The sequence below is a fragment of the Microcaecilia unicolor genome, chromosome 9, assembly GCF_901765095.1.
Source record: "Microcaecilia unicolor chromosome 9, aMicUni1.1, whole genome shotgun sequence".
Taxonomy (NCBI): Eukaryota; Metazoa; Chordata; class Amphibia; order Gymnophiona; family Siphonopidae; genus Microcaecilia; species Microcaecilia unicolor.
The window spans coordinates 105,962,330-105,986,841 of record NC_044039.1 but is presented as its reverse complement, the minus strand read 5'-3'; the positions used below and the strand labels follow the sequence as shown (position 1 = coordinate 105,986,841).

Here is a 24,512-nt window from a genome sequence, read left to right as displayed (position 1 = left end):
CACTCTCTACATTCAGTTATGTAACAAGGCACAGTCTCTTCATCTACATGCAAAAATAATTTTTAGTGTTCACAGGGCTGGCTGGCATTTAGAGTATTGCAGCACAGCTCTGAGCAGCCCCTACCCCTCAGGATAGTCCTAAGAATCAACGTAGCATTAACTATCCTCCTCCCCCATTCTGTTACACTTAGAAAAAAAAACATTCATTGGGCTTCTCTTCTTTGTTTTCTTTTTTTTTTAAATCATTTAATCAATACATTTTTACATAATAACAAGAACAATCCTACCCCCCCCCCCCCCCGAACCCCGTATGAAAAGCAGTCCATCAGCAGCACCCAGCAGGGGGTGTAGCTAGACTTGACATTCTGAGGGGGCCCAGAGTTAATATGGGAGGGCACCGGGCATGCAGGTTGAGTGGTACTTGGTATACTCCTAAATAATGCCTTAGAGTGTTCTTGATGGTGGATTACTAACGGGGGCATTTTCGAAAGAGAAGGGCGCCCATCTTCCGACAGAAATCGGGAGATGGGCGTCCTTCTCTCAGGGTCGCCCAAATCGGCATAATTGAAAGCCGATTTTGGGCGCCCTCAACTGCAGTCCGTCGCGGGGACAACCAAAGTTCACAGGGCATGTCGGAGGCCTAGCAAAGGCGGGACTGGGGCATGCTTAAGAGATGGGCATCCTTGGCCGATAATGGAAAAAGAAGGGCGTTCCTGACGAGCATTTGGTCGACTTTACTTGGTCCATTTTTTTTCATGACCAAGCCTCAAAAAGGTGCCCAAACTGATCAGATGACCACCAGAAGGGGATGACCTCCCCTTACTCCCCCCAGTGGTCACCAACCCACTTCCACGGTAAAAATAAAAAGTTAAAAAAAATTTTTGCCAGCCTCAGATGTCATACCCAGCTCCATGACAGAAGTATGCAGGTCTCTGGAGCAGTTTTAGTGGGTGCAGTGCACTTCAGGCAGGCAGGCAGACCCAGGCCCATCCCCCCCCTCCACCTGTTATACTTGTGGTGGTAAATGTGAGCCCTTCAAAACCCACCCGAAACCCACTGTACCCACATGTAGGTGCCCTCCTTCACCCCTTAGGGCTATGGTAGTGGTGTACAGTTGTGGGGAGTGGGTTTTGGGGGGCTCAGCACCGAAGGTAAGGGAGCTATACACCTGGGAGCAATTTGTGAAGTCCACTGCAATGCCCCCTAGGGTGCCCGGTTGGTGTCCTGGCATGTGAGGGTGACCAGTACACTACGAATGCTGGCTCCTCCCATGACCAAATGGCTTGGATTTGGTCGTTTTTGAGACGGGTGTCCTCGGTTTCAATTATCGTTGAAAACTGGGGATGACCATCTCTAAGGTCGATCATCTCAACATTTAGGTCGACCATCTTCTACTAAGTTAAGACATGTTTTTATTTTTCCAGCTATCAAGAGCTTCGTTTCTCACTGCGAGGATCTTCTTACAGATGAGGTGATTCAGAGACTTCTTCCTCCCTTGCCATGTGCCATCGCTTTGTTGACCAAGTAAGTCCTGTTAATGGTCGCAATCCTAGAGTCACTCTGCCAAAGCTGCTGCTAAAGTTCTGATATTATTAGCATGTTGGTACTAGCTGAAGCTCTGGCACCTTGTTCTTATTTAAAAGCATAATTAGAAGGAAACACAGCATTCAGGGATCTCCATGGTAGAAAGATTTCAGTTTCTGTTTAAAAACCGGACAGAGAGGGTAAACAGCATACATAGAAAGTACACAAACAAAAAAAGCAACACTGGGCCTTCAAGACTGAGACAACAGGTGTATTTTATTGACAAATGACCCGACACGGGCCGTGTTTCGGCGATAAACGCAGGCTTATACAGGAGTTCTTCACTCTACATCACCGTTGTATATCCTGACAGGCAAGTTTGGTTGGAAAGACCCTCTCCGTTTACTTTTGGAGACATTGGACACATATATAATTTTAAACAGATTACATCCAGACCCTGACCCCTGAGGCAGGCGTTGTTTAACGCCGAAACACGGCCCGTGTCGGGTCATTTGTCAATAAAATACTCCTGTTGTCTCAGTCTTGAAGGCCCAGTGTTGCTTTTTTAGTTTCTGTTTAAAAAAAATCTTAATTATTTCCTATAGTCTCTCTCGTTCTGGTATCTAGATCAAGTCCGACTGTATTGGGCCAGTATCCCCTGGATGGGGCCATGTTGACCTGCCTGCAGGTAACAGTATGCAGAAGAGAAAGGTCTTGAACATCCCTACTCAAGAAGTAACAGCTCCCAGACAGGTTACTTGCTGGTGAATCTTGCATGATGGCAGTAAATGATGCTAGGAATTCCTTTGATTGAATCCTCCATTCTGCAAAGTCAGGCCTAGTTTAAGGCAAAGGCTAAGTTTTGGCTAAGCTTCTAAGGAGCTCCGATGCAGAGTGGGAGACATGGCAATTTTGAATGAGTTGTGCAGTTTCATCCCCTGCAAGAGTTAACTGTCTTTTGAAGAAGTCCTGGAACTTTAGGGACCAAAATTCAGAGACTGGCTGGAAGTACTTCCCCTTCTCCTAATACTGATCATTATAGGCTAAAAGCAGTATCTCTCCTTGTTTCAAACTGCTGTGTTCCGGCTATGCTGCTTCACAGATATGTGGAGTTGTCTGATTGGGTGGTTGAACACTAGTCAGGGAGTCTTCCCTTCACCCTCGCTGTAGGCTTCAGGGAAAGTGTTAAGCTCGTGATGAGCCACAGGGTATTGGGCTCAAAAGAGGGTTCTGAGTTTATATTCTTGGGGTCCCATTGCAGATTGGCAGACCTCATTTATTTCCACACATGATTACACAGGGACATTCCCTCCAAAGGTTACTACTTAATAGTCCCAGATTCGTTATTCTGGATCTTTCACTGAAAGCTTTAGGGTCTGTCCCTTTGGGCTAACCATGGCCTCAGTTACCTGTTGGTCAAGAGGTATTAAATTCAGATATCCAGCTTTTTTGGACTGTCAGCATCAGAGAGCTCAACAGTAGCCAGGATTCTGCAGGGTTTGAACCCCTGTACTGATGAATATCATGAAAAACAATTTTGTCCTTCCTAGTTTCTAGAGCATATGGAGCCCTCTTGCTTTCTAAGGAAAACGTGGTCTTCTGGCCTTGGACATCAAGGGCTCAAGACCTCATTTCAAGTGCCCTGATCTCCTGTTTCCATGCCCTCCCTGAAAATGGTCCTTTCTTCAGTTTCTAGACAAGGGAACCTGTATGTTGGATCTTGGGCTTAGACTCATATGTGTGTCTCCTGGGTCATTCTCCTTTTATGGTGACTCCTTTAGCCCAGAATCACAAGGCTATTTTCCTTTCTCTAGGGAGACTGGAAGATAACTTACACAGTTGTCTCTTGCAGGGAATGGATCGAGAGTCCCCTTCATGGTAATTTTGCACTATGATTTGAATCAGGCTGTCAGAGGAGCTGTGGTCTGGGGCAGCTAAAGCAGTAACAGTAGTCTAGATTGAGTATCAGCAAAGTTCTAGACTAGGCCAAGGGCTAGAGTCAGCCATCTAGCACTCCAGCAATCCTGGCCTCCAGGTTGGGAGAAGGACAATCCAGGTGGTTGCAAGCAAGAAAACACAATTTGCTGATGGAACAAAGTGAGGGAAAGTAGTAGCCTCAGGTATCCTGGTAAAGTGTGTCAGATTCGGTCTGAGATGAGTTCCCCTGCAGGGCTTGGCAGCAGCACACATTACTGACACCATTATCAGTCAGATGAATTTTCTGAGCCATCCACGTGTTGGACCCTGAAGTATAAGGACTGGAAGAAGTGGCTGTGGCTCTACTAGTGGTCAAGAGGTGCACTTCTGTGAGTGGGCCTCATATGGGCTCTGAAACAAGTTCTTCAGCCAAAGAAAGAAAAGCAGGAGCCTGGGGGGGGGGGGGGGTCCTGGATATCTTGCTTAGAATCAAGACTGGCATCTGTTCTCCTGCGAATGTTCTTGCTGGGAGCCTAGATATGCCCTGATCTGTTTTCTGAAGGGGCCAATCAGGAGGAGTACTTCATATTTTCCCGTAGTCAGATGATCAGATAATTCCTTCTTAGAAGATCCCGTCCATTCTCTTTTTCATACTTGACTGCTAGAAGAATAGGGTGACTTAGCAAGGGTACTTAGTATCAGTTGATAAAACCTTTGGTGAATCAAAGAAGACTTACGTTGGAATTTGAAGCCCCAGTGAGTTCAGTTTTTAGGGGACACTATTCTCCTTGAAAGATCTATTTCTTTAGCTATCTTTCTCCACAAGGAATTGGGAAGAAGATAATCTTACAACTTTCACAGAGGGCAGAGGCTGGCTCTGGGACACAGGCACAAAATGTTCCTAACTACTCTTGCAGATGAAATACTCTCCTTTAGGGAGTTGAGCATACAAGACGGCTACTTGGAACCAGAGTTTAGTCCTTCTTTCTCAAGCCTGGCAGGGTAGCATCTCATAAGTCTTAGGGCAGAGGTTGGTGTTTGAATAATTTTAAAAGAAAGCATATCTCTGTGTCACCTCTTTCCCCCTTTGAGAGTGATGTTTTGTTCTGTAAGAATCAGGCTGTTTGTCTTCCAATCGGGGGAAAAAAAGTTGGTTGTCATTCAGTTTTGAGATGTTTCTAAGTGCCCAGGCCCTGCTAAATTTTAAGAGAGGTCTTTTTTTTTTTAATTAATTTGTCCTGATAAGGTTCAGTGGTGTTTAACGTATTGATTCAAGGAGGCATCAAGGAGATGACAACTCTTGTTGGTGTGGACCAATGTGATCAAGTCCCAGAGGGCTGGTTAGCCCAATCAGTCAGAGCACAGGAGTTCTTGTAGACAGAGTTAGACTTTGTCTTCTAGTGGATACAGGTAGGACAGTGCCCTTGTCTCTGTTTCATTCCTTCTTTAAGTGCTTCAGTGTGAGTATGCAAGTTCAGAGGTTCCACATCTTAGGTGTAGGAGTTCTGAGGGTTATCATGGCTTTCGCCCGCCCAGTCTGGGTACAGCTTGGGTGCATTCCACTCATCTGGACTGGTCTGGCATTGATGATAAGAAAAGGAAAATTTGAATTTACCTGTTATGTCTTTTCCTTGACAGTCTAGGGTTCTTGGTCTGACAAATTCAGAAAGCTAACAAAGAGTTTGTTATAGCCCACTCTGGAGATAGTTATTGAAGTTCTAATTGCTGGGTTAGTGACCATGAATTGATGATTTTGACTGCCCCAGGTTTGGCTTTGGGGGATGAATTGAAAACCCAAAACGTAAAAATTGCCTTTAGTAGTCTTAGCTTTGACTGACTAGCTAAAGGCAGCACCAGCCCACCATAAGGAAAGTGGTCGTCTCTGAACTGTTTTTCTCTGGCTTCATTTGCTGGCAGGTGAACATAACCCATTCATCTGGACTGGTCTGGTAGGACTCAAAGAAAGGAAATTAACAGGTAAGTTCAGATTTCCCCTTGGTATCTGTATTGCAGATTTTCTGACATATAGTGCTAAAGAGCAGAAATACTGATGTTAGAATAAATGCTACTCTTAGCATTATCACTTTTGATAGATTGGGATGAGTGGGCCTGCAAGCAAAACCCCACCTGCCCGCGTTTCATTTTTGGCCCACTTGCTACACATTTCAGTTGTTTCCAGCCAACCAACACCAAAGGTAGACATTGAGGGTACTGAGTGATGATGTCAGCAGAGTGAATGAGGAGCATTGGAATGCTTCTGCCTTACCCTTCTTCAATGAAGTATTTCATTGATTTAGAAGATTTTATAGTTCACCATTATTCACAACAGAGATTGCCAAATCAATCTATGTCACACAGTATAACAGTACAGTGAACATGACCTATATGTTTCCTGTGGAGCTGAAGGTTGAAAGATTTAAAGGTCTATTGGTATCAAAGATCTTCCTCGCAAACAGCAGAGAAAGAAGTATACATACTAGAGTCCCTAAACTCTTTATGTAACTTTGCATGTAGCTGTTTTGCTGTCCTCCTGTTTCACGTGACTGGGGTAGGATGGTGCTGTGGTTTATGGTCTGAGGCAATGCTCAGGCAGTGAACTGCATCAGCCCTCCAACTCAGTCATAGCTCCGAAGAAGCTTCCAGGCCAAAATTTTTGCATTCCCCTGTCATAAGAATTCATTGGCAGTTAAGACCTAATTAATATTCAAACACAAAAAAACTTCATTTCACTAAAGCAAGAAAATGTATATTGTAGAAGAAATAGAAGAAGAACCACCTAATGAAATGTTACAATATTCAAGTAAGTAAAATTTAATTCAAATGGATAGATTGACAGCTCCGAGAGAGAAGAGATGTAGAAGAATTTTTAAGTCGGGAAAGATTTTATTTATTCTTTATCAATTGAAACCAACTGGGCACCCCTTAGAGCTAAAAATGAGCATCTGTAGGTTCCACATGAATGATGAATATTTGTGGATGTGTTGATGTCTTTGAATGAAGAAAATAAATTAAAACTGTGAGATGGTGGTTTCAGTATTCTTCTTTGTGTTTTATCTGTGTCAGTGAAAGTTTGGTGTAACCCTGGTTGTCCTAAACATTTTTTAATTTATTGGTAAAAAGATATACAATCAGGGAAGGAAATAGGGAGTTCTCTAGAATGAATCTGCTATTTTCCCAGCTGACAAAGGGGTTGGAAGTCCTCTCTAACACTGTCTGAACTCAGCAAGAGTCACATTTGCTATATAAGTTCATTTACCTCTAACTCTGACACACATGCCCCTTCCTTGTGCTTAAGCACACCGGTTGCAGGGGCGTAGCTACGGCCCACCCAATTTTGTCCCAGGCCCGCCCACCCAGCGCGCACACAACTGCAGCAGCAGCCTAGCTGCCTAGCGTGACGGCAGAGAGACGGCACCCGACCCGCGGCAGCTGATCTCAGGCTCCGATTTCCTCAGGCCCGCCCACACACACACCGCATGCAGCAGTTGAGCGAGCCTAGCCACCCTAGCGTACGTCGTGGCCACCCGCGCTCAGGGCAGGCTCAGATGACATCATCAGCCCACGCCCACCTACCTTCGAGCTTAGAGAGAGGCAGCTGAATGCACTTGCAGCGCGTCGTGGCGTGGTTGTTGTTGGTCACATTCGCATCCATCACCTAGCGGGCGGTAGCGGTATAACCCGGACGTGGGGCTTGGCTGTGCACGGCGGCGTGCCTCAGCCTCGCTGTCGCTCGGCTCCACTTGCTGGTGGCGTGGCATGTGAGGGAGGGCAGGCTAAGGCTAAGCTGCACATGGCCACATGCACGTACGCAGGGTTCAGCCTGGCCCAGCCCTGACCTGGCCTGCCCTGGAAACGTGGAAATTGAATTTGGGAAAGGAAACAGAAAGGTCTGGTCGAAGTCGTCGAGTTCCTGTCTCCCGGCCCCAGGTAACTTACTGCCAAGGAGCAGCTGCCAGCCCAGCAGCAGGTAATAAAATTGTAAATGCTTTTTGGGGGGTTTTTTACACCTTATTTTTAACATCATGTCATCATCATGTAATTTGTTTTTAAAAGTAAGCTAGCTGGGGCCTGGTGGGACTATTCAAATTTATTGTTGTGGAATTTCTGGGTGGGGTAAGCACTTCACTGCCTAGGGCAAAAAATGTATATATTTATTAAAATATACCTATTTTTGCCCTGCAGTGAAGAGCCCACCCCCACCCAGAAGCCCACCACCATGACCTACCATCATTTTGATTACTCTTTTGTTATCAAAATGATGGCTGAGAAGCCCAAAATGATGAGAAGCCCATCCCCACCCAAAAATTCCCCAACAATAAATTTTAATAGTGCCAAGCTAGCTTAATGTAAAAAAAGCTGTCTTTCTCTCATTTTGGTGGGTTTTTGGGTGGGGATGGTCTCTGCAGTGCCTAGTTTAAAATTAAAAAAAAAAAGTATAGGCACTGGCGTTTTTTTTTTCTTGGTGGACCGGTACGTGCAGAGGTGGGCATGAAAAAAAAAGTCTTTTTTTTTTATTTAATTCCATAGGGGGTGGGTAGGGAGTAGGACAGGGCTGATGCTAGGCTACAGGGAAGAGTGGGGTGAAGGATAGAGCTGATGTTTACCTATGGGATGGATGGTGGGGAAGGGAAGGATTGATACTGGGTGTTATGTGTGTTGACATAGTTGCCATTATAGTAGACATATCTGATCAAGTTTGATATGGCATAATGTAACTATATTTAAAACTATTGGGGTTTTTCACATTAAGTAAGTGGTTTATGTTGATGCAGGGCAGCTGATGGGCAGAATACTTAGAAATCCATCATCAAGTGCATTCTAAGGCATTATTTTGTAGTATCCCAAGAAACACTACTCATGTCTCTCTCTATATCTCTATCTATCTATCTATCTATCTATCTATCTATCTATCTATCTATCTATCTATCTATCTATCTATATATATATATATATATATATATATATATATATATATATATATATATATATATATATAGTGCCCACCCAAAATGTCAGGTCTGGCTATGCCACTGACCCGGTTGTATCATTATTTCTGTAGTGTCATCTGTGTACACACCACTGTGAAAACTGATTTATATGCTGTCCATAAAAATCTAAATTTGAGTACAAGAAAGTAAATTGATTTTTCCAAGCCCACAGAGGCAACAGCAAAGAGAGGAGTGGAAAAATCATGTACTGTCTGTACTTGAGTATTGCCCAATTATGAAAGGGTTAATTGTGAAGATGAGCAGATGGGACACTTCAGATATAGAAAATGGTTTTGTTGAACATCAAAAATATATTTTAACACCTAATGGAAGAAGATGTTTCCTAGGAGATTCTCTGGTCCCTCAGCTGTTCCTTTAAATTTTTGTAAACATGATTACTTCAGAGAGCAGAACATTCCTATGTGGTTAGTCTATACTGATTTATATTTTCTTTTTATTTTCTATGCTTTTAAGGCTTCCTTCAATTCAAAAGGCTTATGGAAATCCTTTGAAAGCTCCATCTGTATTGTATAGACAAAGGATTTATGAGTTACTGGCTTTATTGCCCCCAAAGACCTACGAAGGTGAGTGTAGAATCATGCTTATTTATTATTTATTTGTTTATTTTAAAAAAATGTATATTCCACACTGTCGCCAAAGTTCTGGGCGGATTACAAAATTACATACATAATACTACTACTTATCACTTCTTTAGCGCTACTAGATGTACGCAGCGCTGTACTCTTGAACATGAGCTCGAAAGAGCTTGCAATCAGGACAAACAGGACAAATAAGGGAACTACTAAGGTAGGAATGATAAAACATACATAGGTGTACTGTACAAGTGAATAGAGGTTAGGAGTTAAAAGCAGCATCAAAAAGGTGGGATTTTAGCCTAGATTTGAAGACATGATGGAGCTTGTACTGGCTCAGGAAGTCTATTCCAGGCATATGGTGCAGCAAGATAAAATGAACAGAGTCTGGAGTTGGCAGTGGAAAAGAAGGGTACAGATAAGAGAGATTTACCCAATGAACAGAGTTCCAGGGAGGGGTGTAGGGAGAGATAAGAGTAGAGAGGTACTGAGGAGCTGCAGAGTGAATGCACTTGTAAGTCAATAAGAGGAGTTTGAACTGTATGCGGAGAAGGAGCAAGAGAGTACGGAGAAGAGTAGGAGAGGCATGACGACAGCAACGAAGACGAGATGTACTCAGACAGAATGGCGAATGAAAGGAAGGAAATGTTGAAGGCTGAGAGCTGAGAAGAAGGGAGAAGTCAAAAGGGATGGTGAGATGATGAAAGCAGAAGGTGGGCAATTTGTGCCTGCAGTATACAGTAGTTTCAGATGGAGAAAGAAATTGGGAAGGGAAAGTACCAAGAAGCGGAACTGTACTGGAGCCATAAGAAGTAGTAGAGAGAAAATACAAACAGTTCAGAGAAGATGTTTCAGTGCGCGGCACATGGAGCAGAGGCCCAGGGTAGACCTGGGAGTCTCCCTGGAGGAGGCTGTGAGGATATGCAGATGGGCTGCAAGACCTCCACAGCACCTAATAATATAGTTCATACACATTTCACAACATAACTAACAGACTCAAAACAGACATGATTCGCTGTTCAATGTACATTATTCTCAGTGCTCCAGTACCAAAATATATCAATATTTTGTACAAGTTAAGGTCCATCATAGGCCTCAATAAATAGCCAAGTTTTAATTTTCTTTCTTAAATTCAATCAAACTCTGATGCTCTCTTTAACTGTTTTGGGATTACATTCCAAAATATTGGACCATATATAAAGAAGATCTTATTTCTATATTCCTCCGATCTAATGACTTGTATGAAGCCACATCAAACAAGTATTGCTCTCCAGATCTCAATGATTGTACACATGTAGGTTTGATGCCAATATAGGACATAGTAACATAGTAGATGACGGCAGAAAAAGACCTGCACGGTCCATCCAGTCTGCCCATCCAGTCTGCCCAGGAGAAACTACTCTGTTTTTGTTACCTTAAACATCAAACCTAACACCTTAAATTTAATGCTTTGTTCAATCAGCAACCAGTGTAGTTCTCCCAGCGCTGAAGTAATATAATCATATTTAGATTTTCCTGCCAACACCCTTGCTACTGCATTTTGAGCTACTTGTAAGACCGAGCATTAATCCAATACACCAGTCAAAACAAGGTGCGATGATGCTCTGGAATTGCTATGATCAAGCGGGGTTTTTAATCTTCGCAATACATGCAATTTCAAAAAGATGTCTTTAATCACTGTTTACACATGCTATTTTAAATTTTAAAAAAAAATCCAATATCACTCCTAAGTTTTGAATAGAACCGAAAACAAATTTGAAAGGCATATCATTACCCTCAAAGGTAGATAATAAAAGAATCTGAGTTTTGGCTACATTTCATTTAAGATGGTTTGCTTTCATCCAAGTCTGAATAGCTTGTAAGTATAATCTCAACTTATTAAAAGAAATGTTAGTTTATGGAAGGATGCTATAGAGCAGGATGGTTTCACAGTTAGTGTATTTTCATATTTTGTGGATAAAGTAAGTAAAAAGATACATTAATGACTTTTAATCCTTCCTGACTTGGACTTGATTCAGGTTGATATCCTAGTAGCTGAGAGAGGTGAACTATGTAGTTAGTGTACGATATCTTATCGGGCTCTGACCTTTTTGTTACTTCTCTTAAATCACGGTAAAGATATTTCCTGTGCAGTGTCTATACAGAAAGATGCTGGGGAACACTCCCAGTAGTTAACTGCACAGGCTTTGCACTTCCACATAGTAAGTGCAAAACTTGACCACACTCTGTTAAAAGGACACCTAAATGGCTCAGTCATAACCTGCCTGAATCAGGGCCGATTTGGTATTTCTAAACTGGGCTGTCTTATCACATTCTTTATAACTCTTCTGCATCTGATTTTATGATTGCTGAAATTATTCCATTTATGCCAAGTTTTACAGTGATAGGTACAATCTGATTCCTGATTTTATTTGCAGAATAGTAACACTTATTTCTCCTCCCTGTAGACAGTTGTTGTGTAATTCTTAAAGAGATTGTTGTTGACCTGACTGCACCTGATAACCAGATGGCAGCATCAACCTTCCTGCTACCATCACTCTGTCACCAGGAGGATCTGATGTTGCTCGGTCCCTTACTTCAGGAAACAGATCATAAATATATTGAGGAACAGGTGCTTAATCTAAAATTGTATCATATGATTACAGCAATGCTCTTCTCTTGTCTGTCGTCCCTTCTTTCATTTCCTTTTGACTGAATAATTGCTGCTGGTCTGAATCTGACAGGGTAACTCTCACGGTTACTTTTAAATATATTGGTTCATCTTGCTGTCCTCCTTCAGCCCCTGCCTCCCAGACAGCTTACGGGGAAGAAGAGGGAAATGGGTGAGCCTGGTACAGAACAGAAACAGACACTGTGTTTTGGAAGAGGAAAATGTGAGCTTGAAGCAGGGGCATAACCAGACCTTGCGACAGGAGGGGCCAGAGCCCAAGGTGGGGGGCACGTTTTGGTCTGCCGCCGCTGCCCCACTGCCTCACCGCCCCCCCCCCCCCCTCCGCTACCGCCTTGCTGCAATTTAATACCTTGGCAGGCGGGGTCCCCAACCCCCACCAGCTGAAGCCTTCATCCAGCACTGGTCTCGGCGCCACAGCGTTGCCTGCCTTGCTCGCTCTTCCCCTCACGTCCAGCACACTCCTTTTAGTGAAACTGAGGGGAAGAGCAGCAGGGCAAGCAACTCGGCGATGCCGAGACTGGCACTGGATGAAAGCTTCAGCTGGCGGGGGTTGGGGACCCCTGCCAGCAAAACCAGAAGAAATTTTGGGGGGGGGCCCAGGCCCCCAAGGCCCCAGGTAGCTATGCCACTGGCATGAAGCAGACACAGATATAAGGAGATAAATTAGCATAAGTTTGAAGCTTCTGAGAAACAGTACCAATCTTCAAAGCTTCAGCCTTGGCTTTGATTGGCATTTCTGCTCACAAGTTTCCAACTAGTGCCATTTAAGCCCTTTTTTGTGTCTGTTACCCAAGGCTTAATATCTGGCAGAACAACCCAGAACAGCATTTAATTACTTTTTTTTGAGACCCAAATAAGAGCAGAGCTAAGAGTGTAATTCAATTCTGGCTTCCCATGGAAGCTGAACAGATTTTGTGGTGTAATCTGTTCCAGTTCCCTTGTGGAAATGGAACAGAGCCTCCCATGTACACAGATCACTTCCCTGGCCTCCTAGTTCCCAGAGGGAAGAAAGCAGAGCCAAGGTGTGGGAGCTGCTTAGCATTAGATGGAAACAGTAATCACATGACCGTTTGCACAATTTCTCCATACGGTTATAAGAAAGAATTGGCAAAGTTGGAGATAAGGAATGAAAGCCATCAGGTTAATTACTTCTTCCACCACATGGCATTACTCTTGGGGGATGACTTTGTGTGGAAATCAGGGCAGGCATTGGCAGCAGCGAATCTGCTCACTCTCTCTTCTCCAGTGCTAAGCCTGCGCGGCAAGAAGCGGAGGAACTGAACCGCAGCACAGCAGGTCACTTCCTTTTCCTGTGCTGGCTTAGACCTGACTGTTTATGTGAACCACGATCCCGGCACAGGAGAAGGAAGTGACCCTCGCTGTGCCGCTGTTCACTTCCTCCTTGCTGGGGGGAGCTCAGCGGGGGAGGAGAAGAGAGAGTGAGCAGAGCCACTGCCATGGCTGAAAATGAGAAGAGGCAGAAAAAAGGAGAGTGTGCAGTGGGGGATTGGGGGTGAATCATGTGCCAAGGGAGAGATTGGGGGCAGAGTAAAGGGGTGAATAATGTACCATAAAGGGGATTTGGGGCAAAGTAAAGGGGTGAATCTTGCCATGGGGGGATTGGGGGCAGAGATAAGGGGTGAAATGTGCCATGGGGTGGGAGCAGCAAGCTGAAGTCTGGCCATGGGTGACAGGTTGGGGAGAAAGAATGAGAGGTTGGGATATTGCATGCGAGAGAAGAGTTTAGGGGAACACAGAATAATGGGTCATGGAGAGATTTAGAGAACTGCAGTTGGAATGAGAGAAAAATCTGAGGAGGCTGGACTCTGAGAGAGTAAAAGGCAGGGAGGGATTTCAGGCCTTATGATGGGGGAATTCTGCGCAAAACACTACAAATAAACTTTGCAGAATTTTAAAATATTGTGCGCATAATTTTCAAAATTTTTGCACAGAATTTCCTCTGGAGTAATGGTGTGCCAGCTTTCAGACCCCTACTGTTGCTTATTATGCTGAGTTCTTTGGCCCCTATGCCTATGCCTTTGGCTAAGGAGGGGGAGAATGAGCAAAGGAATCAAAGGGAAGGAAAGAGAGAGGGTGGGGAGTTGTGCAAGAGAATTAATGACAGGATTGAAGGGTCTATATAGGTTCTGTGGGGAAGTGGAGGGAGAGATTGAGTGAATTGAAGTTGCTGTGGATTTTGAGGAAGGAGACTGGAAAGACTATGAGTTGTGCAGTCAAAATGTAGTGGGGAAGGGTGAAAGGAGAGTGACTGAGTGAGAAGAGTATACAGTGCTGCTCCCTTCATCCCGCTCTCCTTCCCCGACCTGAAAAGAAGAAAACTTTTGAATTCCAGGACCTCTCATAATACAATGAAGCTGAGAAAAACAAGAAAGGCAAACAGTCTGTGTCTATCCCTATCCCTATCCCTATGGCAAAAGAGAACAAGCTGATTCCAGATTGAAGTTGCCAGGAGAGCAATTTTCCAGGGAGGAAGAATTAGTGACTATCATGGGGGGGGGGGGGGGATTGTAGGACCACTAGGGATTGGAAGGTGAGACTTTGGGGGCTTGGAATGGAGGATCAGGATCACAAGGACAGAGAGGAGGAGAAGGCGGTTTGAGAGAATTGGCCGCATTCTCTCTACCCTCTTCCTCCTCATCTCAGTGAGCCTCCACCCTCATCCATGCTTTGCCCATCCGTGTCCCATCAGTGTCAGATTAGGATAAGGAGAAAGAAGAGTGTATTCTTTGGAGAGTCATTGCCCAAGTTACTTTGTAAAAGTAGTATACTTCTCTTGTTTAATAAAAGTAATAAGTTGCTGTGAAAAGTAATACATTACAGGTACTAGTTACTTGTAACTTTGTAAATTTAATATATTACAGTTACTAGTTGCTTGTTTAATAAAAGTAATGTTACTGTGACTACATAAAGTAATGAGATATATCACTCATTAGTGGAAAAAGTAATGAGGGTTCACACCTGCCCCCTTGCTACATAGCCAATAACTTCCTTTCTTCAAGTCATTTTTTATTGTTTTTAATTTTTTGTTTTTTTTTTTCTTTTCAGTTTCTTTTGGGTAATGGTGTACCTGTAGGAAGCTTGGAATATGACCCACATGCTGTTTACCAGAATATTTTGGAAGGAGATTCGGTTCCTAACCCCTTGCCTTTGACAGTAGCAGTAATCAGTGCTGCAGCCAACCTGTTTGGAGTCATGTTTTCCCATGTGGTGGAATCCCAAAGGTACTTCAGTTATGTTCATGAGCATATGTTATGGAGTGCTTTTGTGTTTAGCTGCAGCAGAAGCCTCCGTAGGGAAGATGAAACTCAATTCAGTCTACATGTCCTTTGGGTTTCATTCCTCCCTAGGAGATCAAAGAATAATAAATAAGGTAGATGGAATAGATAGGAGATGGCAACAAATGTAGAGCTCCACAGTCTGAATGCGTATTTGAGACAAGGTTGCAAGGATGAAGGATTTAGATTTGTTAGGAACTGGACAACATTCTGGGAAAAGGGGAGCCTGTTCTGAAAGGATGGATTTCACCTTAACATGGATGGAACCAGGCTGCTGGCGCTAACTTTTTAAAAGGAGATAGAGCAGGTTTTAAACTAAAATGAGGGGGAAAGCCAGAGTCGCCCAGGAGCGCATGGATCAGTGTGGAGTATCCTTGAAGGATGCTATTGAAACAGGACATTTAGGGAATCCCAATTGAGAGGTTTCAATAATGGTGAAAGAAAGCCAGGAGTGTTTAATGGGAGAGCAGAGTAAAGGATGCAAATTATCCTCGTCAACTTCAAAGCAGCTTGTATGCTAGGAAAAAACACAATTTGAAGTGTCTATATACAAATGCTAGAAGCCTAAAAAATAAGATGGGAGAGTTGGAGTATATAGCATTAAATGAAGAGGTAGATATAATAGGCATCTCAGAGACCTGGTGGAAGGAGGACAATCAATGGGACACTCTGTTATCAGGGTACAAATTATATCACAATGATAGAGTGGATCAAATTGGAGGGGGGTTGTGCTATATGTTAAAGAGCAAATTGAGTCAAACAAAATAAATATTCTACATGAAATAGATAGCAGCATGAAATCCTTGTAATAGAAATTCTGTGTGTGAAGGGAAAGAGTATACTGGTAGGGCTGTACTACCGTCCACCGGAATGAACAGACAGATGAACAAATGTTTACAGAAATTAGGAAAGCTGGCAAATTGGGCAACATTATAATAATGAGTGATTTCAATTACCCCAATATTGACTGAATAAATGCTATATCAGGAAGCGCTAGGGAAGTAAAATTCGTAGATGTAATAAATGACTGCTTCTTGGAGCAACTGGTCCAAGAACTGACAAGAAGGGGAGCTATTTTAAATCTAGTCCTTAGTGGACTGCAGGGCATGGTACGAGAGGTAAAGGTGTTAGATCTGCTGGGAAACAGTTATCAGAGATGAAACTGAAAGAAGCCAAGAGAGATATAAGTCTAGCAAAAGCACAAGTGGAAGAACAAATGGCTAGAAATGTAAAGAGGGGGGACAAGAATTTTTTCTGGTATATTAGTGAAAAAGGGAAGACTAAAAATGGTATTGTGATATTGAAAGATGCTGTGAACCACTATGTGGATAATGATGAGGAAAAAGCAAACATGCTAAACAAATACTTCTGTTCTGTAGTCATGGAAGAAAATACAGCATTTCAATCAAAAGACCTGCTTCTGGGGATTTTGAAATGTCGCTGAACTAAAAATACAAAAAAAAAAAAAACATGAAACATTACATGGGCCCTTTTAAATTTCAGTAGTTCTATCGTGCCCGCCCCTCGAGTCAGTTACTTTAGACAGCGTCTGCCACAGTTTAAATCCTTAGTAAGTTCTTTTGATATTCTTACTTTGCTTCTTCTGTATTCAATTATTTAACCTTCGGGGTAAATCTTGCCTAATAGAGTACATATATTCATACCAAACTTACAAGGTACTCACTGTTTACTCATATAATAATACCTTTACTTATAACCTTTATTCAGTTATAATCTGAGGATACAAACAACCTTCACATATAACACAAAGCAACCCCAGTATTCCTTAACTACTAGCCCCTCAGCCGCTCACATTCACACAAAGCATATATTATATAATTCATTCATCCAAAACCATCTATTCTTGATTTCTACATACCCAAATACATCATTTCATGACATGACATGTGGCCTTTGCTCTACATTAAAGATGAATCTCGACACCCCTCCCCATGGTGTTCAACCACTTAACTGTCCATGTCCAGCTCCTTCAGAGTTTACTTGCAATCAGTTCAAAGAATGATGATAGGCATATTAAATGTCTCTGAGTCCACGATGAAAGCCTTTTCTTTCTCTGCTAAATTGGCTACTTCCTGGTGAGATTGTAGCGTGGAGCTAGAGATACGCTGCTGGGGATACCGCCAAAGCGTCAATTAAAATGTTCTTCCATATCATCAAGCTGATCAATCCATAGACTGGTGGGTTGTGTCCATCTACCAGCAGGTGGAGATAGAGAGCAAACTTTTGCCTCCCTATATGTGGTCATGTGCTGCCGGAAACTCCTCAGTATGTTCTCTATCTCAGCAGGTGGTGGTCACACACAGCAGCAGCTCTGGCTAGGCCTCCAAGCCTAATCCTTAGGTTTTGTTGAGGCCTGGGGTTGAGGGCTCTTTTGAGCAAGTGCAAACCTGGTGGTGCCAGGTCCCTCCTTTTCTCCCCCCTCCCGCTGGCTCCGTTTAAAAAAAAAAAAAAATATATATTTTTAAACGTCTTTAAAGGCGTTTAATTCGACGTTTCTTTAAACGTTCATTGCAGCTACTCACTGGGACACCAGTTCGTTACAGCTCGGAGCGGCAAGCAGGTAATTTTACCTTTTTATAGCGGGCAGGGGGTTCCCCGATTCTTCTCCTCGTGGCAATGGCGTCGGAGGGCGAGGGCGCAAAGGGTCGCTCCCCGGATCGCTGGAGCGCTTCTAGAGGGGATGCGGGGGTTTTACAACCTGATTCGCCCTTGATGGGTGATAGTTTAGTGACCGATGAATGTCCCGGTCGTTCCTCTGGCGTGGCGGTTTTTTCCCGCCATAAACGCCCATCCCCCGCTCCTCGCCTCCGCCATCTTGGCCGGCCACGCAGCTCGGACGGCTTCTTCGGGGCCGCCCTTGAGGTTGGAGACATTAATGCCATGAACGCCCTTAATTTGGGCGACGGCACAAAAGCGGCTAAAGTTAAGCGCCGTTCTTCCCGCGCGGCTCCTTCACGGAGTTTCGCGCCGGACGCCATTTTGGATGCGCAGCATGTCTCTCCCCCGCTATTGCGAGCGCCGGTTGAGAGTGCGTCTAGGGCTGTTGCCCAGGCTGCGGAAGTGCACAGTCTGGGGGGTTTCTCCCCCGAGTTTGTTTTGCTGCTGCATCAGGCTTTCCTCATGCAAAACGCTGCCCCTGCTCCCTCTTCTGATAAAGAGGTTGAGGTTCCCAGAGGTAAACGCCCTCGGGTTGATTTCCAGGCCTTGGAGGACTTTTGTCTCCTCCGATGTAGATGAGGGCAGCGTGTCTGAGGTCTCCCAACGATCCTTTGCGGATTCCTTGGAGGAGATAGATCCCCGCTCGGATGGAGCGGATGACCCCTCTGCAGCGCGGCTTTTTAGCCCAGAGGATTTGCCCAACCTGTTGTTACAGGCCATGGACACTTTGAAGATTTCCTCTCCGGAGGACGTCTCTCCCTCAGCCCCTGTTGGCTCTGCCATTATGCTGGGGACGAAGCGCCCGCCTAGAACCTTCCACGTGCATGATGCCATGCACACCTTAATTGCGGCTCAATGGGATGTCCCGGAAACGAGCCTTAAAGTGGCTAGGGCTATGTCCCGCCTCTATCCTTTGGCTGTGAGTGAACGTGAGGCCTATCTGTGGCCTACCGTGGATTCTTTAATCACTGCGGTGACTAAGAAAACGGCGTTGCCGGTGGAAGGTGGCACGGCCCTAAAGGACGCCCAAGACAGAAGATTGGAGGCGGCCTTAAGGTCGTCCTTGGAGGCAGCTGCTTTAAGTTTGCAGGCCTCAGTTTGCGGCTCCTATGTGGCCAGGGCGTGCCGGACTATGGTGCAGCGGGCTTCCCCCTCGGATCATTCCTTGAGGGCTGATTGGCCGGCCCTGGAATCGGGCTTAGCCTATTTGGCAGACTTGCTGTATGATGTCTGGAGAGCCTCAGCTAAAGGCATGGCTCAGACAGTCTCTGCGCGGCGGTGGCTTTGGCTGAAACATTGGTCTGCTGACCACGCCTCTAAATCCCGCCTGGCTAGATTGCCTTTTAAAGGCAAGCTGCTCTTTGGGGTCGAGCTGGACAAAATCGTGACCGATCTCGGCACGTCTAAGGGCAAGAAATTACCAGGGGTCAGGGCTCGGGTTAGTACTCGTCCCGATACCTCCATACCGCCCGGGCAAGTCGGGTTCCTCTGCCCCCTCTTCCTTCAAGAGGAATTTCTCCCCCAAGCAGCATTCCTTTCGCAGAGACCGCCGTCCCGGAGGTGCTCCCTCCGGTCCTCCCCCAGGGTCTCGTACCCAATGACGGGGCCTTGGTCCACGCCCCAGTGCAGATTGGAGGACGGCTGTCCTCGTTTCTGGGCGAGTGGACCACTATAACTTCAGACGCGTGGGTGCTGGAAGTCATCAGAGACGGCTACAAGCTAGAGTTCTGCCAACCCTTAAGAGACGGGTTTGTACTCTCTCCCTGCAAGTCTCCGGTCAAGCTGTGGTAGTGCAGCAGACCTTGGACAACCTGATCCGCCTGGGTGCGGTCGTTCCGGTGCCAAAAAATCAGATTGGCAAGGGACGTTACTCCATTTACTTTGTGGTTCCAAAGAAAGGAGGTTCTGTCCGGCCTATCCTCGACCTCAAAGGGGTCAATCGGGCCTGGAAAGTGAGGCACTTTCGCATGGAGACTCTCCGCTCTGTTATAGCGGCAGTGAAGGCAGGAGAGTTCTTGGCTTCCTTGGACATCAAGGAAGCGTACCTGCATATTCCCATCTGGCCTCCTCTCCAACGCTTTCTGCGTTTTACAGTCCTGAGACGACACTTCCAGTTCAGAGCCCTCCCTTTCGGGTTGGCTACTGCTCCGCGGACCTTTTCCAAAGTAATGGGGGTCATAGCGGCCTTCCTGCTAAAGGAAGGAGTACAAGTCCATCCTTATCTGGACGACTGGTTGATCCGAGCCCCCTCTTATGCAGAGTGCGGCAAAGCTATGGACCGGGTAGTTGCTCTTTTGAGCTCCCTGGGATGGATCATCAACTGGAAGAAGAGCCAGCTGCGCCCGACTCAGTCCCTGGTGTATCTGGGAGTTCGATTTGACACCCAAGTGGGCAGAGTGTTCCTGCCAGACAATCGGATTGTCAAGCTTCAGGCTCAGGTGGACTAGTTCCTAGTAGCCTCTCCTATTCGGGCTTGGGACTACGTGCAGCTGTTGAGCTCTATGACGGCCACGATGGAAGTAGTGCCCTGGGCCAGGGCTCATATGAGACCACTACAGCTATCTCTGCTGCTGCGCTGGACTCCGATGTCGGAGGATTATGCTGTGCGCCTTCCCGTGGACCCAGCAGTGCGCAAGGCGCTGAGCTGGTGGACACAGACAGACAAGTTGTCTGCAGGATTGCCTCTGGTGACCCCGGAGTGGATTGTCGTCACGACAGACGCCTCTTTGATGGGCTGGGGAGCCCACTGCTTGGGAAGGACAGCGCAGGGGCTCTAGTCTCCTGCAGAGGCAAGTGGTCTATCAACCTCCTGGAACTCAGAGCCATTCGGTTGGTGTTACTGGAGTTCATCCCGGTACTGGTGTTGAAGCCTGTACGGGTCCTGTCGGACAATGCCACGGCTGTGGCCTATATCAACCGCCAGGGAGGTACCAGAGCGCCCCTCTAGCCAAGGAGGCTATGAGTCTTTGCCAGTGGGCGGAAGCGAACCTGGAGCAGCTTTCAGCGGCCCACATTGCCGGAGTCATGAATGTCAAGGCGGACTTTCTCAGTCGCCATACCTTGGAGCCCGGAGAGTGGCAACTATCTGCTCAGGCGTTCTTGGACATCACGAAGCGCTGGGGCCAGCCGAGCCTAGATCTGATGGCGTCATCGGCCAATGGCCAAGTGCCGCGCTTTTTCAGCAGAGGACGGGACCCTCGATCCCTGGGAGTAGATGCTCTTCTCCAACAGTGGCCGACACAAGAGCTCCTCTATGTGTTCCCGCCCTGGCCCATGTTGGGCAGGGTGCTAGACCGGGTGGCAAAGCATCCCGGCAGGGTAATCCTGGTGGGTCCGGATTGGCCCAGACGTCCCTGGTATGCGGACTTGTTCAGGCTCTCAGTCGACGATCCTCTGCGGCTGTCAGTGGAGCAGGGCCTGTTACATCAGGGTCCCGTGGTGATGGAGGATCCCTCTCCCTTTGGTCTTACGGCCTGGCTATTGAGCGGCAGCGTCTGAGGAAGAAGGGCTTCTCAGACAAGGTCATCGCCACTATGCTGAGAGCGAGGAAGCGCTCTACTTCTACTGCTTACGCCAGGGTTTGGCGTATCTTTGCAGCATGGTGTGAAGCAGGCTCACTTTCTCCCTTCACTGCTCCAATTTCTTCAGTGTTGGCGTTCCTGCAAGAAGGTCTGGAGAAAGGCCTGTCGCTCAGTTCCCTTAAAGTCCAGGTAGCGGCTCTGGCTTGCTTCAGGGGCCGCCTGAAGGGTGCTTCCCTGGCTTCGCAGCCAGATGTGGTGCGCTTTCTCAAGGGAGTTAATCACCTGCGCCCTCCTCTGCACTCAGTGGTGCCTGCGTGGAATCTCAACCTGGTGCTAAGAGCATTGCAGAAGCCGCCTTTGGAACCCTTGTCGAGGGCATCTCTGAAAGACCTGACGTTGAAAGCAGTCTTTTTGGTGGCTATCACTTCAGACAGAAGAGTTTCCGAGCTCCAGGCGCTCTCATGTCGAGAGCCTTTTCTGCAGTTCACTGAGGCAGGAGTGACTATTCGCACAGTGCCTTCCTTCCTGCCCAAGATTGGTTCTCGCTTCCATGTGAATCAGCAGCTCTGTCTCCCTTCCTTTCGTAGGGAGGACTACCCAGAGGAGTACTCCGCTCTTGAATATCTGGATGTGAGACGAGTCATCATCAGATACTTGGAAGTGACCAATGATTTCCGGAAATCGGATCATCTGTTTGTCCTGTTTGCAGGTCCTCGTAAGGGTCTGCAGGCTGCTAAGCCTACAGTGGCAAGATGGGTCCAGGAAGCCATTGCAGCGGCTTATGTGGCCGCGGGGAAGGTGCCGCCTATCCAGCTGAAGGCTCACTCCACGAGAGCTCAGGCGGCCTCGATGGCAGAGGCCGGATCCGTCTCCTTGGAAGAGATATGCAAGGCGGCAACGTGGGCTTCGGCTCATACATTCTCCAAGCATTACCGTTTGACTGTGGCTGCACGGGCGGAGGCCCGGTTTGGAGCTTCAGTGTTGAGGTCAGGGATTTCTATGTCCCGCCCTGGGTGAGTACTGCTTCGGTACATCCCACCAGTCTATGGATTGATCAGCTTGATGATATGGAAGGTAAAATTATGTATAATCATACCTGATAATTTTCTTTCCATTAATCATAGCTGATCAATCCATAGCCCCTCCCAGATATCTGTACTGTTTATATTCTGGTTGAATTTTAGGTTCAAGTTTAGCCTTCAGTTACTTCAGGAGGACTTCGTGTTCAAGTTCTTCTTTCACTTGGATTCTTCAAGAGTTGAGACGACTTTGTGTTACAGTGAGCTGCTGCATTCCTCTCCCCTCCGTTTTACGGGGCTGGATTGAGACATAAATTCTGCCGGCACTCCCTCCCGCTTCGTGCGGCTGTAGGGCAGCTTTGTACCCCTCCCGCTTCGGCGGTGTTAGGGTCAGTCAGCTCCTCCCGCGGTTGCGGTTGCAGGATAAGCCAGATCCCCCCGCATCGGCGGGTGTGGTGTCCCTCCCCCGCTCCGCGGGGATGAGCTGGACGGATTCCCCTCCCCCACTTGTGTGGGGATGAGCTGGGTTAATTCCCCTCCCCCGTTTCGGCGGTGGTGAGCTGGGCAGAGTGTCCCTTCGTGGGTGTAATTCTCTAAGTGCTGAGTCCTGCGGATGGAGCTTTGATATCGACATACTGAGGAGTTTCCGGCAGCACATGACCACATATAGGGAGGCAAAAGTTTGCTCTCTATCTCCACCTGCTGGTAGATGGACACAACCCACCAGTCTATGGATTGATCAGCTATGATTAATGGAAAGAAAATTATCAGGTATGATTATACATAATTTTACCTTATCACATCCTGGTTCTCAATGCGAGACCGCATTTCGTCAACATCTTCCTCAGGAGAACCAAACTTCGCAATCTGTGAATGCATATATACCAAATCCTAATTTAACGTATCCACTTTATCTCCTACTTTATCTCCTACATCTAACAATTACTTCATATACCTAGTAAATCACTATCAAACCAGGAAGTAGCCAATTTAGCAGAGAAAGAAAAGGCTTTCATCGTGGACTCAGAGACATTTAATATGCCTATCATCATTCTTTGAACTGATTGCAAGTAAACTCTGAAGGAGCTGGACATGGACAGTTAAGTGGTTGAACACCATGGGGAGGGGTTATAAGTAAAGGTATTATTATATTGTGAGTTTGGTTTGCTTCTTCTGTGACATAAATGTTTCATTTTTTTGTTTGTTTTTTGTTGTTTCGGGTTTTTCTTTTTCATTTTTATGTTTTGTTTTTTAAGTTCAGCGTCAACGTTGGGTACAAGAATTCTTTAGCCAGCGCTGACCCTGCTAATGCAGCACAAGTAGTCACTTATTTTCCCTGTTCTCTTTTATGAGTTTTCCAAAATATTTAGTTGAATTTGCAATATATTTATAACAAAAGATTTAAATAAAAAGTTAATATGTAATTTAGAGGTTTTGATCACTGGAGGCAAATGATTGATTACATGCAGCAGGCTCAGGTATTTGGAATAGCTTTGTGCTATAGAAGACTTTATAGCCTTGCCACTGATGGATGTCTGATTCCTCCAGGTCCTTCTTCCTCTTTTTTAGTGATATGTCATAGTGTTCTTTGTTCCCTTGGGTATATAGTAATTCTTGTGGAGCAAGATTTTTTGCTTTTTTTCCCCTTTTTTTTTTCTGTTCACCATTTGGGTTTCTGCCAGATACTTGTGACCTTGATTGGCCACTGTTGGAAACAGGATACAGGGCTAGATGGCCCATTGGTCTGACCCAGTATGGCTACTCATGTTCTTATGACTGAGAACTAGCCAACATCATCTGCTGGCTATACCTACAGTTCGTGATGTGCTTCTGACCACATATTACTCCTGTCGTAATTCTTTTTTTAAAATTATTATTATTTTTATGTATTTTAAAGATTATACAAAACAATTACAGTAAACATCTTGCTTTAGAAAAGACAGAAATAATCAAGAATAATATATAAACAATTACAACTTAAAAGAATTAAATTAGATTACCCAATCTACATTCCACTAAAAAGGAGGGAAAAAAGCATGGCACAAATTTGTTGTCAAAAACTTGAGGAAAGAAGGAAGAACAAACATGTTATAACCCTTATTTATCCAGTCTTAAATTCACAGAGTAGATGTAACAGTACCTAACGGGGGTGGAGTGACTACTTGCTTAGAATCCAAGAAAGAAGTCAAGTGTGCAGGTTCAAAGAAAACATATTTCGCAGAATTCAACTTCACACATTTACAGGGGAAACTGAGCCAAAAAAGACCCCCCCCCCCCCATCTGCACTACCCTTGAACGTAACTT

General features: G+C 45.6%; 1 protein-coding gene across 1 annotated transcript in view; it reads left to right on the top strand.

Annotated features, from left to right (window-relative positions):
* Positions 1 to 24,512, top strand: part of HEATR5A (HEAT repeat containing 5A) — a 275,460-nt gene that overhangs the window by 88,192 nt on the left and 162,756 nt on the right. Inside the window, exons 13-16 of the mRNA XM_030215480.1 lie at positions 1,425 to 1,524; positions 8,904 to 9,013; positions 11,470 to 11,633; positions 14,760 to 14,935. Of these exons, the coding sequence (XP_030071340.1) occupies positions 1,425 to 1,524; positions 8,904 to 9,013; positions 11,470 to 11,633; positions 14,760 to 14,935 (550 nt within the window). The remainder of the gene's footprint in view (positions 1 to 1,424; positions 1,525 to 8,903; positions 9,014 to 11,469; positions 11,634 to 14,759; positions 14,936 to 24,512) is intronic.